At 49.7% G+C, this 21,074-nt stretch overlaps 3 protein-coding genes across 3 annotated transcripts; 1 reads left to right on the top strand and 2 right to left on the bottom strand.

Moving 5' to 3' along the window:
* Nucleotides 1-327: 327 nt before the first annotated feature.
* PFICI_07194 (uncharacterized protein) lies at nt 328-1,756 on the bottom strand (the record flags this gene model as incomplete). Its single annotated transcript, XM_007835775.1, has 3 exons — nt 328-444; nt 504-1,243; nt 1,318-1,756. 3 exons carry the CDS (start codon nt 1,754-1,756, stop codon nt 328-330), a joined length of 1,296 nt encoding a protein of 431 aa, XP_007833966.1.
* A 1,032-nt stretch (nt 1,757-2,788) lies between these two features.
* Nucleotides 2,789-7,937, top strand: PFICI_07193 (uncharacterized protein; the record flags this gene model as incomplete). Its single annotated transcript, XM_007835774.1, has 13 exons — nt 2,789-2,998; nt 3,063-3,523; nt 3,576-3,643; nt 3,697-3,921; nt 3,993-4,023; nt 4,072-4,157; nt 4,211-4,369; nt 4,430-4,545; nt 4,600-4,717; nt 4,768-5,247; nt 5,321-5,773; nt 5,838-6,592; nt 6,735-7,937. 13 exons carry the CDS (start codon nt 2,789-2,791, stop codon nt 7,935-7,937), a joined length of 4,365 nt encoding a protein of 1,454 aa, XP_007833965.1.
* A 10,972-nt stretch (nt 7,938-18,909) lies between these two features.
* On the bottom strand, nt 18,910-19,720 carry PFICI_07192 (Protein ras-2; the record flags this gene model as incomplete). The annotated part of the gene is made up of 2 exons (XM_007835773.1): nt 18,910-19,497; nt 19,616-19,720. 2 exons carry the CDS (start codon nt 19,718-19,720, stop codon nt 18,910-18,912), a joined length of 693 nt encoding a protein of 230 aa, XP_007833964.1.
* Nucleotides 19,721-21,074: the final 1,354 nt, after the last annotated feature.

Raw genomic sequence — 21,074 nt, 5'->3', positions numbered from 1 at the left:
CTGGCCTGACCCACGGACGCATTTTTGCGTACATTCGGCGAGTCATTTCTGTAATGCCCTTGCGAAGAGTGAAGACGGCCATCAATACGTCAAGATAGAGCCTGGAACATGAACTCTTCAAAAATTGTCCAAATTCTACAGCCCATTCTTCTATGACATCACAAGTTATTGACATGTCCTCGAAGTTATCTTGACCGGGTCTGAATGCGGAAACTGCTCTTGATGAAGACATAATATTACTTCACTTGGTGATGTCACATTGTTCTCAAATGACTTGGGTCTTCCCAAATGGTTATGCTATTATGTCCCCCACACACATGTTCTTGTTCATGAATCTTGACTCTCCTCTTCTTCATCTGGTGAATCGTACTTCGCGGATGCCTTTTTGCTGATATTGATTGGGTATTTGTTTAAACTTTCGTACCATTGAATCACACTTCCAATCTTTAGGCATCATTATATCAGTACAACAAATCAACGATTGCAAAGAGATATTCACATACCAAGAAAGCCCAAGATCCGATAAACGTGGCCAGCACCGAAGCATAGGCGGCTGACTCATTCTCACTGGCAAAGCCCAGGGCACCGCACAGAGTAAACCCTATAGCCCCGACTAGGTTCCAAAATCCAATGTGCCAGCCCAATGTCCCCCACGCGGGTCGGTACCAGTTGGGCTGCGTCTCGAGCATGAAGAGCCAGCCCGAAATGATGAAACCGCTGCCACCCACGACCTGCGGGAGCCAGTATATACCGTTGGCAACCGGCACGGATAAGGCATCGTAGATGGGCGGCAGGCCGGTGAGGCCGGCGATCCAGAAGATGGTGGCGCCAATGAATTGCGCGAGACAGGCCAGGAACCCAATTTCTCTAAAGTAATGTGTCCTCAGTTCCTCCCGCGTGGGCCACCATGCCCAAGACCTGTTCTCGGCTGAGGCGGGAGTATCGCGACCACGATGCGTCGTGAGCAGCGACTTGGTCTCGGCGTGGTGGTGCGAGCAATTGCCTGGCCGGGGCCGAAGGCGCAGTCCGTCCTCGAGGGCCTCCTCCAGCGCCCAGCCAAAGCACTGCGTCCGGCTCTCATTGACGGCCTCAAACATGAGCAGCACGGAGCCAATCTCGAAAATGGTGGCGCCGATAAAAGCCGTGATTCCGCCCCCATAGTCTACCTCGCCGCCAAACTCGGTATCGGGGCTCTGTTCGGGTAGCCATACGAAAAATCCATTGAATACCCATATTATCGAGCCTGAAGTCATGGTCAGCCGTCGACCATATTTTGCAGAGTCGTATGAATATCTATAGAGCAGTTTCAAGACTCACCGAGTGTGAATATCGTGGCCACGTCGTAACTGACATCCCAGACGGGATAGCACGCCACCATCTTCCAGAGACCGCGCATCACCCCTCTTGCGGAATTCGACACGTCTGGGTGCGACACTGCAGTGGGACCATTCGCCGTATGACCACGACGCGGCGGCACGATGATGGCGTGGCGACCTTTGCGATTGTCGCGAGAGCGCCATAGGTGATAGACACCCGTAGCTGCGGCTGCCGGCGCCGCATCAGTGGGCTTGATGGGCCCACCATTGCCCGGCTTGGCGTCCGCTCCCTCCGACTTGGCAGACGGGTCGACTTGGTCCTGGCCGTCACGGGCATCGGCAGGTTTGATGTAGGCTTTGGTGGGGTTGAGGAACGAGACGGGCCCTGCGACGCTGTGCGCGTGGCTCGGGTGTCTTTGAGACTGTCGGCGTGGCGCCATGGTGTCGTTGTTGTTTTTGGAACTTCAATGGAGCCTCGTCTTGCAATCATGAATGGATGTCTCGAGGAAATGCGGTATGTTTTTAGCCCTCCTTTCTGTTTTCGTCAAGACAGCATGGCTGCTCTCAAGTTCCTCTCATGTGCAGATGAATGTCTTTACCGCAGGTGATTCTGACGAATGTACGACTACCGAGGCCTGTCCCAGAATCCGGTTCCGCGATGTAATGCCAGTACATTTACGGATATATGGTGCCAAGGCATTCTTCACGCATCCAAGTGGCTCAATCAATTCTGGCGGGAAATGTTCCGTGCCTGGGGGAAGAAAAACAATCACACGTGGTTTCACTCACACGTCATTGTTTTCCAATAGGTGAGGACGAGATGGGCTTAGCGGGCGGAAAGACTCGCTTACAGAGCTACCCCTGCTCTGCTTGACCTCTATTGTAGAATACATACATGATCTCCATATTCTGTATACTGTTTTGCAACTAAATCCTTGAGCCTCCTTTTTGTTCACACTTCCATGGACAAGGAGATCTCGGGTAGATATTAAGCTTCCAAGCATTATTGCATTGTTCAATAATCATGCTGGAAGCCAAGAATCCACGCCATAGAGTCTCAAGCCGACGAGCTCGGCTTCGGCTTGAGTTTGCGTGCTGGAATCCCGGTCCATAGACCTCCATTCCTATTTATCTGCTCGTATGCAAGTAAAAAGTGATGCAATTCATTGACATCGTAATGTCGGTGCCTAATAATGCAAGAGAAGCGGGATGTGATGTGCTCTTCCGTCCTGACGTGACTGGCGCCCGGAGTGCCCTCAAGCAGTATAATGCGGAGTTCGGCATAATCTAAACCGCCTGATCTGACCCGGCGAGCGGCCGACTAATCCACACCGATACACTGCAGCTCCGTCGAGTTGTCAGCACCCGCATATAATGCTCTCTCGACAAGATTGTATTTTTTTCACTTTTTTCCCCTTCCGCTGACTTTTGAACGTACAAATTGCAAAAAAAAAAAAAAGTCTGGAACGGCCATGGCTTTCAACTCATCTTCGGATATCCTGGTCGAGTCCAGCATTGGACCCTCGGCACCATACAGGTTTGACTTCACGCTCGCCTTTGAGAGTATCATCTTGTCCATTGTGCCCTCAGCTTTGTTCCTCATCGTAGCTCCCCAGCGCCTCTTCTGGCTGATCAAGCAACCCCGCAAAGTCACCAAGAGTACACACTCTGTCTTGAAAGTGGTCGGTACCAATTACTTGCAGCGTCTGTACAACAGAATGCTAATATATGACTTCCCGTCTCAAGGCGCTTATTGGAATCTATACTGCTCTACAACTTGTTGACCTTTTATATTTGGCTCTTGGATCGTCGGTCATCACCACGGCTCAGATTGCAGCCGCCGTGCTCGTCTTTGTAAACGGGCTCCTGCTGTTGCTTGTGTCACATGCTGAGCATACACGCTCAGTCAGCCCGTCGACACTCATCAACGTGTATCTCTTTTTCACCTTGCTATTCGACTGCGTTAATGTCAGGACATTATGGCTTCTTCAAAACGTCGACATCCTCGCGAGGCTTGTAACATCGGTTGCTGCCATTAAATTTCTCGTTCTGGCGGCCGAGGCCTGGGAGAAGAGATCCATCCTCCTGTCCCAGTATCGAGAGCTGTCGCCCGAGGTGACGAGTGGGATTCTCAGCCGGACGGTCTTTTGGTGGCTCAATCCGCTGATGAAGGCTGGCTTTGGTCGCTCGCTGACGGAGCAAGACTTGTATAGTGGTACTCGTCTCGCTTTGAGATTTTCGGTCGCTAAAATATCCTAGATTTCCCATCCACGAAAGTCTGGAGGCGACAAGATTGCTTGAACGATCACAAAGTGCTTGGGGCTCAGGTATAGAGTAAATCCATCCAGAGCACGCATAGCATATACTGACGAGACAATAGCTAATAGATCCAAGAAAAATGCGCTCTTTCGATCGACGCTCATTGCCTGCAAATGGGTTTTTCTCTCTGGCGTGTTTCCTCGCCTCTGCCTAATAGCGCTCAAGTATACCCAGCCCTTTCTCATTTCAAGAACTACAGACTTTGCAGGGGATTTATCGCAACCAGATGAGATAGGCTGGGGTCTCACGGGAGCATGGCTTCTCGTTTTCCTTGGATTGGCGGTAAGTGTTCTCTTTTATGTCAACTTCTTTCCCTATTCTCGCGATTTCAAGACTTCTAATGATAGTAATAGATAGGTAATGGGTTCTACTACCACATGACATACAGGTAAGCATTGTGCTCATCATGTGAATCTGACATGTGCTGACTCCCCAGATTTGTCACTGCAGTAAGAGGAAGTCTAGGTGGCATGATTTATTGCAAGACATTGGATCTCAGCACAACTGCTCTAGATGAGTCCAGTGAGTTCTCGCCGCTGGCTGTGGGAGCAATCTTTCCACTCACAATTTCACAGTCGCCGTAACCTTGATGTCAACCGATTCGGAGAATATCTGCCTGACCTTTGCCAACTTGCACGAGGTTTGGGCCTCGCCTATCGAATGTGGTGTGGCCTTGTATCTCTTGTATAGAAACCTGGGTCTGGCGGCATTGACACCAATGACGGTAACGATAAGTCGGTTTTCTCCCGTCACCGAACAGCACCCCAGCAAACACCAGACTAACCTGATCACAGTCGCCACTGTTTCCATCATGCAACTTGCAAGATTCATGGGAAATGCTCAAAGAACCTGGATCCGCGGCACGCAAACCAGAGTCGACGTGACTGCGTCGATGCTGGGATCCATGAAGGTGTGTATTCCCTGTCCGAAATTCAACGAAATACTAACAACATACAATTGACAGGAGGTAAAAATGCTCGGTCTCACCGATCTATTGACCCAAACGGTTCAAAAGCTTCGTGTAAAGGAGCTAAACTTGGCGAGCAAATATCGAGGGCTGCTTAGCTGCCGAGTATTCCTTGGTAAGACATCTCACTCTGGTTCAAAAGTACGCGCAATTGACGATACCTAGGAAGCAGCACGGTGACAATTGCGCCCCTGGCAACTTTTGCGACTTTTGTCATCATTTCCAAGGGGACCGGTCAGCCTCTGGATGTGGCTTCGGCATATAGCTCCCTGTCTTTGATCTACCTCTTATCGGATCCGATAGCCACTGTCATTCGCACGATTCCCATGCTGAGTGCAGCCAAAGCATGTTTCGAACGCATCCAGAATTTCCTTCTCTCGGAAAGTCGCGAGGACATGCGGCAGTCCTTGAGCCAGAGCTCGAGTGGAAATGCTTCATCAATATTCGAGGAAGATATGTCATCGCGGAACTCGGTTTCCATCCAGCTGCAAACTCTTCGAGCACCATCAGAAATTCACCATGGGGCACCGTTGATGATGTTGTCCAATGCAAGTTTCGGGTGGTCAGCCTCTGAGGCCCCTACGCTGAAAGACCTTTCCTGCACTATCCCCGCTCAACAGTTGACATTTATTATTGGAAATGTTGGTATGTACCCCATTTCACTCCCGCTCTATCACCTGACATACCACGTTCCGTCACAGCTGATCCAAGGCATCAGGTTCTGGAAAGAGCACGCTTATGAAAGCATTGCTTGGAGAAATTCGGCCTATAAAGGGGTCCATTCACACCGTTTCGCGTGATGTTGCCCTGGCTAGCCAAGAACCTTGGATACAGAACTTGACGATACGTGAGAATATTCTTGGGGCTGCCGCCTTGGACAAAGCCTGGTACGAAAGGGTCATTTCGTCGTGTTCACTCGAAAGAGATATGCTAGAACTGCCAAATCAAGATGCGACAAAAACGGGCAGTGCTGGAGTCTCTCTGAGTGGAGGACAGAAACAACGACTCACCCTGGCGCGTGCTATCTATTCGAGAAAGAAGGTTGTTTTCCTTGATGACATCTTTGCTGGACAGGATGGGCGCACGGAAGAACACATCTACCAAAGTCTTTTCGCAAAGGACGGATTGTTTCGAGAGATGGGCACGACTGTGGTCTGCATTACCAATACAAGTAAGTCCAATTAAACCTCGAATATATTGTTGGTAGAATACTGACTCCCCTGCGCCATCATTAGTTCACAGACTAGCATATGCTGATCATGTCATCGCACTCGATGAGAGCGGTCACATATTCCACCAGGGCTCTTTCGAGGAGCTTCAGGCAAATACCAACTATCTACATGGTCTGCAAGTCAAACAGAATGGGTCTGATCAGCCAGAGGACACCTCCGGCCACCAAGATATGGACATGAAGACGGTGCCTCGACGCCCGACCACGGATGAGCAACTGCCCTCCACGACTGGATTTATCGGAGAACTTGCAACGTACGGATACTATCTGGGGTCGTCGCCTCTGTGGTATTCATGGCTATTTGCAATTCTCATTGTCTTTTACTCGGCAGGTTTCAAGTCCACCGAGTTGCTCCTGAGTTTCTGGACTGGCCAGTCCAGTACCGGACAGGAGATCAACAACTTCTACCTCGGGTTCTATGGAATGCTCTCTGGTATCTCAATAATTGGTATCACTGGAGGGGCTTATTTCTATCTCACCGTCATGGTACCAAAGAATTCAGAGGTGCTTCACGCTCGCCTGCTGAATGCTGTCATGGAAGCTCCACTATCTTTTTTCTCCAATACAGATGTTGGCGTCACGACAAATCGGTTCAGTCAAGATATGTCTGTGATTGATACAGAGCTACCATATACTCTGATCGACTTTGCGCTGAATATCACCACAGTGGTCATGGCCGCAGTCCTCATGTGTGTCTTTTCAGGGTATTTCGCGGCAACATTGCCTCCCATCATGCTCTTCTGCTGGGGTAAGTTTAGTGTCTAGGCCATTGCGTGTTTGCAAGTACTAATATGTTTGTGACTAGTTCTTCAGGTAAATATTGACCAGTCTTCAAATTTGCATTCATTTTGAGTACAACGAAAACACGAAGTCGCTTGCTAATATCACTTTTCATATCTAGAAATTCTATCTCAAGACATCTCGCCAGATTCGTCTCCTTGATCTGGAAGCCAAATCACCCTTGTTCACCCAATTTCTCGACCTCCTTCAAGGCCTTTCTAGTGTGAGAGCATTTGGCTGGCAGACGCGATTCAAGGAAAGATATCTCGAGCTCCTGGATGCATCCCAGCGGCCTTATTATTTGCTCTTTTGCATTCAGCGGTGGCTGACGCTCGTCCTGGACCTGATGGTCGCGGTGCTGGCCACCATCCTCATGGTCCTGGTCGTCCACCTCCGAGCCGACTTCTCGCCGCGGTTCGTCGCCCTGGCCGTCCTCAACGTGACGGCGTTTAGCCAGACGCTCATAAACGTCATCAAGGAATGGACGCAGCTGGAGACGTCGTTTGGCGCAGTCGCCCGGGTCAAGAAGTTCTGCACAGACACCGAGAGCGAGAACCTGCTCGGCGAGAGAGCCCCTGTGCCCGAGTCGTGGCCTCTAAACGGACACATCTCCATCAAGAACCTCACGGCGGCATATACGTCAAATGGGGAGCCAGTCTTGCATAATCTTACTCTCGAAATACCCGCGGGCTCTACCGTAGGAATCTGCGGGCGCAGCGGCAGCGGGAAAAGCAGTCTCGTAGCCTGCCTGTTGCGCATGATGGAGGTCAGTAGCGACTCTCGCATCGAGATTGACGGGGTCGACATCACGACGCTTTCGCGGCAGGCGGTCCGCGCCGCCGTCGCAGTCGTCCCTCAGCACCCCTTCTTCCTCAAGAACACCAACGTCCGCGACAACTTGGTGCCTCTGGGCGGCAGGCAGACGGACGAGAGGATCCTGGCCGTGCTGCACCGCCTAGAGATGAGGGAGACGGTCGAGCGCATGGGCGGTCTCGATAGCATGCTCGACATGGACCGCCTGTCGCAGGGCCAGCGCCAACTCCTGTGTCTGGCCAGGGCCGTGCTGGCGGGGAAGAGAATCATCATGCTCGACGAGGCGAGCAGCAATGTCGACGAGCGATCCGAGAGGCTGATTAGGCAGGTGATTCGCGAGCAATTTGTCGGTTGTACCGTGATTGCCATTGCCCATCGCATCGGAGCCGTGGCCGACTTTGATCGGGTAGCCGTCATGGGGGGCGGGAAAATTCTCGAGTGGGATAATCCTCGGACGCTGTTGGGTCGGGACAGCGAATTCAAGAGACTTTGGGACCTCGGATCTGGCTAGTAATCATGCTATGAAGAGAAACAATGAGCTATCCGCCAAGTGCAGCTTTTCGGAGAAATCAGGGCCTGTCTTAGTCTCCCTTGACAGACAAATAATCATGATCACGTCCGTTGAATACAACAAAACTTTCTTTGTAGTCGTAAGCTATATTGGATGGGGGCGGATTGACTAGTCGAGGATATGTGCCAACCCTCCTCTGTGCGCCATTGGCGATGCGGAGGACATGTCCCGAGAAAACCGCTGCGATTGCTACCGCCTCCAGCAAATGAATTTCCTCCGCCTCCAAACGTTACCTATGCCGTAATTCGCCCATCTACATGACAGCCAAGTCTTGAGCAAACTTCCACGAATCATGCCTGACCTACAAGGGAATGGAGGCTCCTCTGTAAAGACTAGCGAAGACTAACAAAATCACCTGTAAAGCAATTCCATCACATATCATAGTCAGTGAATAGCAAAAAAAATCAACAGCCGAAAATATGTGATATATGGCACGAGGGAGTAACCGGTGTTCCTACTCATTCCGATCATGTTGTCGAATCGATGCCACTCCTTTCAAGTCTCAAATAGCCTACTAACTTCTCAGTTGGCAAAAGTCGAGTTGCTGCCGAGTTCCTCGGTTAAAAATTGGAGATGTTTTTGAAAGCGATATCATGATGATCATATGCCATGTTACTACAATTTTCAAAATCATGAGATTGACTCAGACCTCATTGAGAACTTGGGCCTCGGGAGCATGAAAGCTAGTTTGCTCCGATAGGAGGTCAAATAATTAATAGATTGCATTGCTATGGTGATAGTGCCGGGTAGTCACGACCCTCCCTTGGTATCGTTGCCGATATAGAGGAAATTTCCATTCTTTTGCCGACAGGATTGATGGGAGAAAATCAAGCTTGTGGTCGACGTGATGTGTCCACGGCTATTGCATAACAGCAACAAGGCTTGGACACGGGGAGAAGTCGGGAGCGAGTTTGTACCGATGTCAAGATACCGCAAGCAACACCTCCATCATGAGTGAGTCTACGAATAAACATGCCAGTCACTCTGCTTGTCTTACCTACCGTCCAGGTAAATTATATAGTCGTGCACATTCGTAGTTCTGTGGCCGTCGCTCCCGGGGCTAGGCGAGCCGCAATTCTTGAAATATAGTAACACATTGTGCGGTTGGTCTGGCCGGCTTTCCTGTGACTCGCATGTTTTCAGTCGTGGCGTAGGTAAGACATGCATTGGTATACTTTCTAGCTTTCTCGATCATGCCATGTAGACGAGAATGCACCACTACATGCGGAATAGTCATGGCGAAAACCCAGATATCCTGCTACGTGCAGTCACCTGTACCGCGCCATGCTGTTTAGTCGCGCTGTTTGATATGGGGGGGGGACTTTTGGCTCCCGCCTGCAAATAAAGGTCAGAACGGATATTGGCGGTTGTTCATTCCTTTTGGGTATTAAGATTTTGTGTTTCCGTCGAAAATGCCTGAGGCACGCTTTCCTCATCAATGTCTTGGAGGGATACCGTCCACTGCTATATGCAGTGAGTTATATAAGACATGATTGCCCATATTAGTTTGTTCATTGAAGTTTGCAGATATTTGTTTTGTAATCACTGGTTACATAGAAATCCAATTTATATTGCAGCCAGTCATTATTGGAAAGAAAACACATTCAGTAAATATTAACTCACAATGAATTTACATAGTAAGTATTAGATGAATATACTACTTGGGAAATGGACTGCACAGTTTCAGCTTAATTGTACTCGCTTGTGCCGTGCACTGAAAAAGAACATCTGCTTACTGCATTCACCTCCTTGGCTCCTGCAGGTAATTAATATTATATATGACCAATATAAAACTTGTATAGTAGCCTCTATTGACGAGTACCATGCACGCCATGGATGTTGTCTCCTCACCAGGTCGAAAAGCATCGAATGCCAAGTGAAGTTGTCTAGAAGTCGGAAAAGCTCCATATCTTTCGGTCGTCTTCTGTTGTGAGATCCCGGGGATAGCTTTGTTGGCATTCTTGCAAGGATGTCAAAGCCATAGCTATGAGGATGTCCGTGGCATATTCTTTGAGAAGCACGTTGGATTACGAAATAGACATGATGATAATTATGATGTGATCTCCCGAGTTATTGACGGGGGACAACGGGAGTGCTCCATCGAGTACGAGCGGCAAGCGAGGGTAGATATATATTTATAGGTTACATCGTTCGAAAAGTACCTCTAGAACATGGGAAGTGTTTGCCGTCTGCAACATGCGCATCATAAGAAGCAGTCGAGTTTCATTTGAGCTGGAGAAAGAGTGAGAGAGGGCAATCCAATATGATGGAAAAGCTGCAGGGAAGCATGGGATCAGCTCACTGTCAGTCGCTCCTTGTCAGAAAGAGGTGGCCATAAGCAGGAATAGTTGCGACGCACGTCCAGGTATAGTTTGGAAGGAAATGGTGACGGAATAAGAAAATAGTTTTCGAAAAAAGAGTTTACTTTTACATCACATTTCGCAATTCAGGCTGCAGAATTGACAGGTCTCAGCCAGAAGCCTGGTCGACATGACATGACATGACATGCAGAGACGGCAACTCCCCACTCCGCTGTCCACGATGTTTAAAAACTGCATAACCTTAAATTTTATATTTCCTGCTCTTACTTATGGGGGACTTTGAGGACGAGGATTGCTCGTCAGCCCCAAGCAAGATGTGGTAAGAAGCAGTTCATCCAATCAGTGGCTAACGTTATTTGGCGGATGCAAGATATTCCTCTATCAGAAATAGAGAGATTGTGCGTGTGTGTACGAAGGTTGTGTGTGTGTGTGTGTGTGTGTGTGTGTGTGTGTGGCTGGCTGACAAGAGCCCGCGAGCAGTTCCCAATGCGGACGAGAGGCCGTTCCTAGCATCATGCAACTCCAGTACTTCCCAACATATCAGACCAAGGACGTTGAAATGGGAAATAATCCATGACCGCATCTAGACCTAGAGATAACCGCGCAACCACTTTTGATATCGGCTGCGTACAGTTTGTAGATTGTTTGCAGGTGCCTTCGGCATTTGTCTTTTGCCTTGTATATATATGACAAGCGCTGTGATATCTCACAATCCCCCCCCTTCCTCCGCCTCCCTTGGCGCGGGTATCACCGAGTATAGCGGTTGTAAAACACGGCCATCTCCGCACGTGGAGGTGACAGGCATGCGTCTTACCTGCAGATAGCCATTGGATTGCATTTGCTTGGAATTTGCTGACTGGTGATGGGATGAACACAAGCAAGGGGAGAAGAAAAAGAATTCCATGCTATGTGATTCTTCACCGGTCAACTGAAACAGGGCCCATGGCTATATTCCCGGAACCTTTTGTGTTTTTTTTTTTTTTACCTGGGGAAAAAAATAACGGTTAAGCAAAACCGCTGCTGATATGATTGATCAAAGTGTGACTGGGTAGATACGTATGAAGAAGCCGAGTCCGAGAAAAAGAATGATATTTGATACTACCACCATGCGGAGGCCGCGTCGGATGCAAGAAACCAGAGTTTTTGCGATTCGGATATCGTCCGTGTCATGCTGGCTGAGACGCGGGATTGGCAACCGGCCACTGGACCTGATTCCTACCTAGGGCTACCCAGGTCAATGGCCAAGACGACAAGGTATTCGATTCGCAACCTGGGACGCTGAGAAGCTTATATTTGGTCTAGGCTTGATCGTCATGTGGTTTTGTGTGTGCGTGCGCGCGCGTCTATACGTCCGTGTTTATTGGCGTCAAGTATTCTTGATAATTAAGTTTTCTTCTTTTCTGCCTTGTCCCGGGTGAGGTGTCACAAAAATAATCGGGGCAAAACGGCGCCGAATAGCAGTGATTCGTGCCGCCGCCCAGCAGAGCTCGAACGTTTCGGAGGAACTTTTGAGCAACATGGAGAGAGAAGGAAGAACCACCGAAGTAAGTATTGCCGATCAAATGCGACTCCTCTTCGCCTTGCGAGGCACCTTTTGACGATCTCTCTCGCCGGACGGGACGAGTGCCGGAGAGTCCACACCTGGCTGCCGATGTCCATATCGTCTCGTCGTCGTCGCCTACTTTTCCACTTTGTACGGGATTGGGTTAGATAAGACGAAAGCGAGAGATGGCTGGATCACTGTAGAAAGAAATGGGGGTCCCGGACGCGGACAGGGGAAGGCTTTGTGAACGAGCTTCCGAAAACGTCGTATTGTTCTCGACCTCGGCCGCGGGATTCTAGGGTATGAAACCACTCAGGTCGTTGTGCCCGTTTCTTTTTGGTCAAGCCCGGCATCAGACAGTATGTGGGGAGGAGTATGAGCTGGCTGTCGTCTGCTTCTCTTGTTTCGTTCTTCTTCTTGGAAATGATGTCTATTTCCCATCGTGGAGCCACTCAATATACCTGACCCACAATTTCGTCTGGGACGTCTTCCTTTCTAGTCCCCAAAGGCAACCTAGGGAAATAAGGAGTTTCCCAAATTTGGGCGGAACACCATGGAAGGCTTCCTGAATCCTTCGAGAAGATTATGCTATGTCGAATCTAGAATGTCCAAAGGCTGAAAGGGTGTCTCTCCTCGCACACATTGAAATTTTAGTTTGCAGAGTGAATGTCCTGTTCGAGTCGAGAATCCACCCCCAAACATGTCCAATCTCGCTGCAGCTAGCCCCAGGCAAGGGACGGGACGAAATCCTAAATTGACGGCCAAAGAGTCATGCCATGACAGACGCGATGGGAGGGACAGGGACTTTCTAACTACCTGCCTCATACTTCCAAGCACCTTCTCCCGTCGTCTACGCATCATGGTGGCCTGCGTAGTAGTAGAAGTCTTTGTGGGTTTAAGTCTACCTGTATAGGGCGACCGCTAGTAGTCATGATGGAAGACACTTGAGCACCTGTTGGCGGGAAGGAACTGGCTCTAGAAGGATAGGCCGCTTACTTAAGTGGAGGGAGAGAGTCATGAAGAGACCCCTACAATCATAGTCAATCATAGTCAGTCCCTGCATCAGTGATATGAAAGGTTGTCTGTCCGTTGTCAGGTAGGTTTTCCGTAGCTGGTTCATACTTGCTCGTACACTACCCAGTTAGCATGGTTCGGAAGTGGATGGGTGAATGCCGGTAATGTCTTCGGGATGAACAAACAAGCTCCCGAATCATGCCTGCTATTTATGCTGGGCTTGATGATACTCACCCTGCTTTCTCGAGAGGGAAAAGAAAAGGGGAAATCGCGATCTGGCGTATTTTCAAAGTATGTAGAAAACACACAACCTTGCCAGCCAAGCACCATATAGAGAGAGAGGGAGCAAAACCAGCTTACATAAAAAAAAAACCGGAGTGAAATGGCCTTGTGGGTGTGTTTGCCGCAGGTCTCAACTAAACCCACCTACCTACGTATTACCTACTCCCCTACCATAGCTTCCCCCTCGCTACCTACCTTACCCACACAACTGCACTACCCACCTCCGGCAAGCAAATGATCCAGCATGGATTTACGGAAGAAGTTCCTAGCTCAGTACCGGCCAAGCACGGAAGGAAAACCGGAGACGCTGAGTGGAGATCATGGTTCAAAGCCAAACAGTGGGAACATGCCCAAATGCCCTTGTTTCGTGGGCTGTGGTTTGCTATGGTGCACATACATCGTACATGTCCCTCGTGTTGCTCGTACATAGCCTAGTTAATAGTCTACATGTTGGAAAAGCTCGACAGACCAACGATCTTGTCTGGACTCTGGACTTCTCTGGTTGGAGGGGCTGGGCTGGGCTGAGGCGGAGGGGGGGTATATTCTTTCCACTCTCCCCTCTTGGTGCCGGCGCTATCGAACTGTTGACTCGAATCAGCCAACTTCTCCGCATCGACAAGTCTTCTGAGCATAGCCGAGTCGAAACTAGAAAAGCATCTCAATCAGTAGTACAAGGTAGTTAGGGTAGGTCAAAAGGGTTGGCAAGTAGATATGAAAGGTAGCGGGTGGACAATGTCATTGAAAGAAGAGCGTCGGAGGGACCCATATCATCATAATAAAAAAAATAAAATAAAAAAAAGCTACCAGAAAACAATGATGAAAGCCGTTGAAGATGCACAGACGAGAGCCGGGCTCTGTCCCGACTTCCGCCGCCCACAGAAGAGTCTCCCCCTCCTGATTGGTTCCCAGCGCAGTGAAACCGGAAACTCCCACTAAAAGTTCAACCTCCCTTGCGCCCTCGAGGGTCTCGATGGCCCCTAAGAGAGAGAGAGAGTGGCCCCCATGTTTAAGTAGATCCCCAATATCTTGTGTCAAGAATCCCAGGTTCAAGTTTGCTGCTTGGCATCTTTTCTGTGTACGACGTAGTGGAGGCTCCAGATTATGTTGCTCAAAATGCCAAGTAGCAAGCAAAGAACCAAGCAGGCAGAGAAACTACACACAACGTTGCGTAATACCAATACCATGTACACGTTCAATAAATGCATCTAGGCCGACTATATTCGGGCTATATGCGCCCCCTAAGCCCTTCTCGCTAAGTCCTCCGACGTTCCGAATTGTCCATTCTCAGCAGCAGCATAACAGCCATCTCGTTTTCATTATTGAAGCTTGTGTCTCGACCTTTGAAAAGTCTGGCAGCTGGCCATTAGCTGCCCACACACACCCAGCAGCGACCCATTCGACAAAAGAAGTGAAGAGAAATACAATAAAACCCGAAATAAGTGGTCCCTCTTCGACCTGGAAATTTCAGAGCCATGTTGTCACAGCGACCAAGCAGTTGCGGAGAGCAATAAGAAGACATTTAAATGACATTGGGAATATTACGAATACCCGTGTTAAAACACACCTTGCTTGTATACTGTAGCATAGTCGGGCATAAATTTTATTGGAACAATTCAGCGATTTACATTATGCAGTTTATTCGCAACATGCATTTTGCAGCGATCTTTAGAGGGGAGGGGGAAAAAAAAAAGACGCGGCTCTTCACACGCGCGCGGGCCGATCGCATCGAAATGGTAATCTGTACATGAGCTACTGTAGGCTGGCTTATAATTAGGTACCCAGAGAATGTATATTGCCGACCTGGCTTACAGCCAAGCGCGACCCCCCAGGTCACAGTGTGCATCAATGGGGAATGCATTCCTCGTCTGTCACCTTTTTTTTTTCCCCCCGTCATTGCTCACTAGTAAGCTCTACGTTGAGTAGGCAGGCAGGCAGGATGGTCTGTCTCTCCGTCGCATAAGGACCAGAGAAGATCGACTTGGAAGAAATAGATTAAATATTCAGAATAAAGCAGGACCCTGAAGATCATAGCAATCCAAGGACTTCAGGGGAGAAAGAACAAGTCGCGCATTACCTATGTATGACATCAGCAGCAACGAATAACCAAACCCATGGACGACCGTTGATGTTGACCGGGCTCACTAGCTGTGGTGAAACCCAGATCCCGTTAAGCGAACAGGAGGGTTTAAGTTTACGACTCGTCTCTTTGCACAGGTAGATCTTTGATAATAAGGCACAAATGGCCATGGGAATGTACAAGATTTCCCCCTTCTTTTTTGCTTGTGCCCAATTACGTATTTCAAAATCGCAGTCGTGGACGATAGAATTCGTTTTGAGGTTTTATCCTCAAGCAATTGCTAAGCCCGCTGGATGATGACTACCTAGGTATCCCATGGGAACTGTGTGCGCGACATAGAAGGGGCATCGAATACAATTGTGGTCGCCCATACAAAAAGCTTGTTTGCTCCCCCATCATTAATTATGCCTCACCATGGTTGGTGTTGAGAGGTCCTTTCGGAGTAACAGGGTAGGGTGATGATCGACAAGCATCTAGAGTCCCTCCCCCTCAAAGTCCAAGTTTATTAGTCCAAGGGTGTACAGTAGCAGCATCATAGTACTCCGGATGAGGTATGTTGTAGGTAGGGATGTTTTGCAGCTAGGTGTGGACATGGTGAATGCGCCCATGCGCATGGTGAGATTCGTTATATTGAACTTTGATAATGGGGATAGGAAGTCGTGCCTCGAGCCGAGGAGGCGGGAAAGAAATGGCATCGCTTGCCCTTGAAAGCTTAAAACGAATACATGAGCATTATTTCCGCTGCGCTGACTTGCTCCTCTGGAATTGGGTTTTGGTTTGCGATCATATTGATGCAGCTGACCGCGTTTGAGTAAGCATTATGCTCACAGTCAGTCAGTCAGTTGGTCAATCAGTTGGACTATTTGACAATTTTGGCATATGAGAGGTCACTGGCCGCGGCTCATTGCCCCTAATAAGACGCAGTAGGTACTGCTTTGTTACCAACTGACTAGTCGTAATACTCGAGAGATTTGGCAAGCGATACATCAAATGGCCTTTGCTGGGCATGTCCTCCAGAGTCAAGCTGGTAGGCACATGCATTTCAAGCAAAGTAGAGAGTATCAACGCATTGAAATCTTGCCTTTAGTCAAATATGCTACGCCCCAACGCTGATGGATGAAAGAGAAACCGATGCAGTTATTGTAAACTCTCTGTCTATTCGTAGTACAGGCCTGACCTCTACTCCTGCTGCACTAGCAATAGTAGTAAGAATACATACATGGGCATTAATAGTGGAAGAAGCAGAAGAGGGAGAACGAAGTAGCACACAGGGGTCCCTACCATTTCTTTTTTCCTTTCCACCCCCTTCCCTCCTTGACGATGCTATCAGATCCGAGTCAAGTTCAACGATGCAGCAACTGCATGCGCAAGGAGTCCTGGCGATCTGATATGACCCGAAGCACCATCGTACCGAAACCACCTCTGATAGGGTCTCGGGCCCCGGGGCTAGGTAGCTAATGTAGGCCCGCATGCTGGGTAGGTATCTAAGGTACCTAGCAGGCAAAGGTATCCAAGCAAGCAAGTTCAGCAGCTCTGGTTGTAGTGTATGGATGTACAAAGGTAGGCATCGTAGTCGACGGCCCGGGGTCTAGTAGTGTGAAGTTCCAGGGAGGAAGGGAGGGAGGGCACCTGTGTACCGGTTCATTACGTCCCCAGTGCTTAATATCGTACCTACTTAGGGGGACGGGAAAGACGCACTCCGACTGCATGCTAACTTTTTAGATGGAATAGAAAGTAGTCGTGGTGTTTTGAACTCCCCTTCCACCCCCCCTTCCCCCCTCAAGCGCACATGTAGTGTACGTACCATAACTGTCTAGAAGCAAGCACCTCTAGGTTACATGAACCCAAATGCAACGCAACGCAACGCAACGAACAGGAACTTTGCCGCGACAGGCATAGATGGAGTATGTAGTAGCCCAAACTGCTCTACTAGCTAGCACACAGCAGGCAAGGCAGGAACTGCTAGTCAGATGCAGTCCCCATCTTCCGTCTCCCGGCTTCTCTTCCTATCCTTTCCCCCCCTCAAACCTCGAAACCCCCCTGCCTTGCGCTACACAAAGAGGGAATAAAAAAAAAAATTTGGAATTGATCAAGGAAAAATAAAAATAAAGAATAAAGGATAACAGCAGCTGCCCCTCCCCTCCATGAACCCCTCCAAGAGAAAAAGACACAGGGCATGATAGGGATTGGAATTCTTCACGTTCCCCCGTCTCACTGCTTTGCTCTCCCATGACATGGTAAAAGCTAATAAAAACCAGTGTGGTAGTAGTAGTGTAGAGATTCAAACCCTCCGATGATCATCGGGACGCGATGCGGCGGAACGCAACGACCAAAGGGCAAGTCGTCATCTCCAAGAATGCCCCGACGGGACCATTAATAAGATGGGTTTGTATGCTACAGCGAGAAACCCTACCCTCATATAGTAAATGCTAGCATCCCCGACTGGGATACCATGCTGAGGTAAGGCTCCTCGACGAGACAAGCAGCGCGATGACCATCCCATGCTTGACATCGGTCGCCAGTCCGCCTGTAAATTCAAGGCGGCGATCTGCCTTTCCATGTGGGGAAAATTGCACCTCTCGGGCGTAGGACAGACACGCCAGATAAGAAGAGTCGAGGCTAAAAAGGTCGGGACAACAACCATCTAGTGAGACTCCTCCTCCTCACTTTCCATCTTGTTGTCCATTGGAATTTCACATGAATAAAATGAAATGGAAACTACATGCATGTACACACACACACACACGTAGGCCCCAAGTGACCAATCAGGCCCAGTCAGGTGTCATTAGCCAAGGTGAATCAGAGGCTTCTCTTGCAAGAGAAGCCTGTTGTCAATTAACTGTAAGGTAGAGAGAAATGTGCCAGCCGGCCTATATGCTGTTATGCAACAAACTCGCCGAATGCTTCTTCTACATAGATTTCGGGAAATGACACAGCTACTGTAGACAAGATCTGTGACCCAACAACTGAAGGAAGATAGATCTCAAAGGTATAACATGATTGGAATGAGGCATCCGCACGATGGACGCGCGCGCGCACGCGCGCGAAAACAAAAGGCGGAACAAACATTTTGACGCAAGCAAGACAATCCGCCAGACCAACTCCAGAACACCGTGATTCTTTGAAGCAAGGCTTCCAAAATGTCTCTGTCTCTCTCTCTCTCTCTCTGGTTCTGCCACCACTCACATACAACAAAGTGTATCACCCTCCAACGACCCATGCCCCAGGATGAGTCCAGTCCGTGTCTTCCCGCTCATGACATGATAACCAGAACCCGTGCGTGCCCAGCAATGCCCTTCTCCCGTTCGTTTTTTTATTTTGTGATTGCGCCATTCGCCGATCCGAGAGCTGCGTGGGGATTGTGTGTATCAACTGTAGTAGGTGGTAATTGTAATACTGGAATAATAAAATGATGTAAAATGCGACGACGGACCCCGCGTATAAATACTTGTGTCGTCGAGATGATGTGTAGGTAGGTAGTCGAAAGAAGATTGGAGTTTAGGCGACTCGGAAACGGCGCTGTGATCTCGTTGAATGTAGCAAAAGAGCTAGTCATACCGGATCGTCATACCGGATCCTGAATCACACCCAACGAACGCAGCGCTCTCGGCAGGGAGGGGAGGATTTCCGAGTAGAACTTTGTCTGTTTGCTGACTTAGAGAAGAAAGCAGATATTTATAAGACGACACAGCGGCCGCTGCTCTTTTCGCCTCGTCTGCCCGGCTTCTTCCCCGAGGTCTGATGGGTTCCGTTCTCCTTGCTGCCCCTCGTAGGTGCCATTGGTCTCGCGGCAGCCTGGCGCTGCCTGCGTAGTATCCGCACCACGTCATAGAAGGCCTTTTCCACGTTGATGCAGTTCTTGGCCGAGGCCTCGACGAATTCGCAACCCAGTTCGCGCGCCAGAGCGTGTCCCTCCTGTGTTGAGACCTCGCGCTCGGTTACCCGATCGCTTTTGTTGCCGACAAGCATGATGGGCACGTTGGGTGACGGGGCAGCAGCGGCAATCGGCGAGCCAGGATAGGTGGGCGATGAGCTGACAGATTCCTTGACTCTTTGAATCTGGTGATGAAACCTCTTGATTCGTGAAAAGGACGACCGCGACGATATGCTGTATACTAGTACGAAGCCCTCGCCGTCCCTAATCCATTGATCGCGCAATGCTGTGTATTCCTCTTGGCCAGCTGTGTCTAGCACTTCCAGCATGCATGCTTGGCCATCAATGACGACCTGTTTCCGATAGGAATCCTCGATTGTGGGATCGTACTAGGTAGGGGGGACGAAACGGTCAGCGAAACCAACGACATTGCAAACGCGCCGAGGCAGCGACGAGGGAGAACGAAGATGGAGAGGAGAATGAGGAGTGAAGTGACGCTATACTCACAGTCTCGACGAAGTGTTGTAAGCACAGCTGAATTGTTAATGCAGTCTTGCCGACACCACCGTCTCCAAGCACCACCAGCTTGTACAGAACCATCTTGCCCGCCATGGTGGACTAGTTGGCGTGTATCCAAGGCAAAACTCGCCGCGAACGAACAGGACGGTATCAAAGTCGAGGCGAGGAGAGAGCGATGGACTGCGATATTTTTGCCAGCTCTTTTTTTGAAGGCTGTATGTGTGTGGTGGTGGTGGTGGTTGTTTTTTTCCTCGGCGTTGAGCGCAGACGAGTAAGGCGGGATTGAGGAGAGGGGTGATTTGGAGCGAGCGAGCGAGCAAGCTAGCAGCAGCAAGTAGGAGCGCAGGTAGCAGGTGGGCGTAGGCGGCAGGCGGGATAAGCTCGCTGGCGGAGGAGGGAATGGATGAGTGAGAGATAGAGAGGGGGGAGGGATTGAAGAGGGGTGAAAAAGATGGAGAGTCTTCAGTTGAGTTTGGGATATCAGGTAGATAGACAACTGTGATCGATTCGTCTCTGCTTCTCTCTCTCTCGTTGTTGACACGAGCTGGAGTTTGTGCAGGTAGGTAAGTAGAGTAAGTAGGTGGTAGTGAGGGTCGTCAGGTTTGGTCTGGTAGAATGGTGGTCCGCGGTACTTTGACGAATGAGTAGGTAGATGAGTTCCCGGCCAGGTATTGGGTAAGTTTATTGGCAGGGTGGGTGGGCGTAAGTAGGTAGGTCGACGACGGTACGGTAGGTGGGCAGTCCAGTCAGTGATGAGGGAGCGGTTGCTTGGTTGGTGCTGGATCCAAGGTATTCCCTCTCTTTTGCCTGGGCCCAGGTCGACGAGAGGCTTGACTGGACTGGGCCTGGCGACTAGGTACTGGCGCCAGTGCTTTGCTTGGGTGCCAGGCTGGGTTGGGTGCCTCTCTCTCTCTCTCTTTACTTGATTCGGTGCTTTGGTGCGTTACTGGGCTTGGGGCCTTTTGGGCTGGCTGGCGGGTTGGCTGGGCTGGGGTTGCTTGGGTTTTGGTGCCGTTACCAAAGGGGATTTAGAAAAAAAAAAAAAAAGTGCCTGTGCTTGATCAGCAGTGAGAATCAGTGGACTGTGGCAAGCGTCTCTAGGTTCTCGGCTCTTGTTCCCCATTCCTCGCCTCAGCATTCGGATTGGATTGGGATTGGGCGTAATGTGGGGGCGATGGGAGGGATTTGGAGCCATTCAAGTTGGGCTTCGCTCTCTCTCTCTCTCTCTCTCTCTCTGTGCCTTCGTTTTCTTTCTACTATCGTACTCCCTCTCCGGCTTGTCTGGCTGTGCTGTTGTCCTCTACTACTACTCATCTCCTACCTGGCCTGGCCTGACCTGACCTTTTGAACGGCCCGCACTGCTTAGTGTAGGTATGGAAAAAAAAAAATATAATAAAAAGTGGCTACCATGTACACTGCCTAGTTCCTTACTGCCCGGCCTTTTTTT

Source organism: Pestalotiopsis fici (assembly GCF_000516985.1).
Source record: "Pestalotiopsis fici W106-1 unplaced genomic scaffold PFICI_Scf_4, whole genome shotgun sequence".
NCBI lineage: Eukaryota > Fungi > Ascomycota > Sordariomycetes > Amphisphaeriales > Sporocadaceae > Pestalotiopsis > Pestalotiopsis fici.
This window is presented reverse-complemented; position numbering and strand designations above follow the sequence as displayed.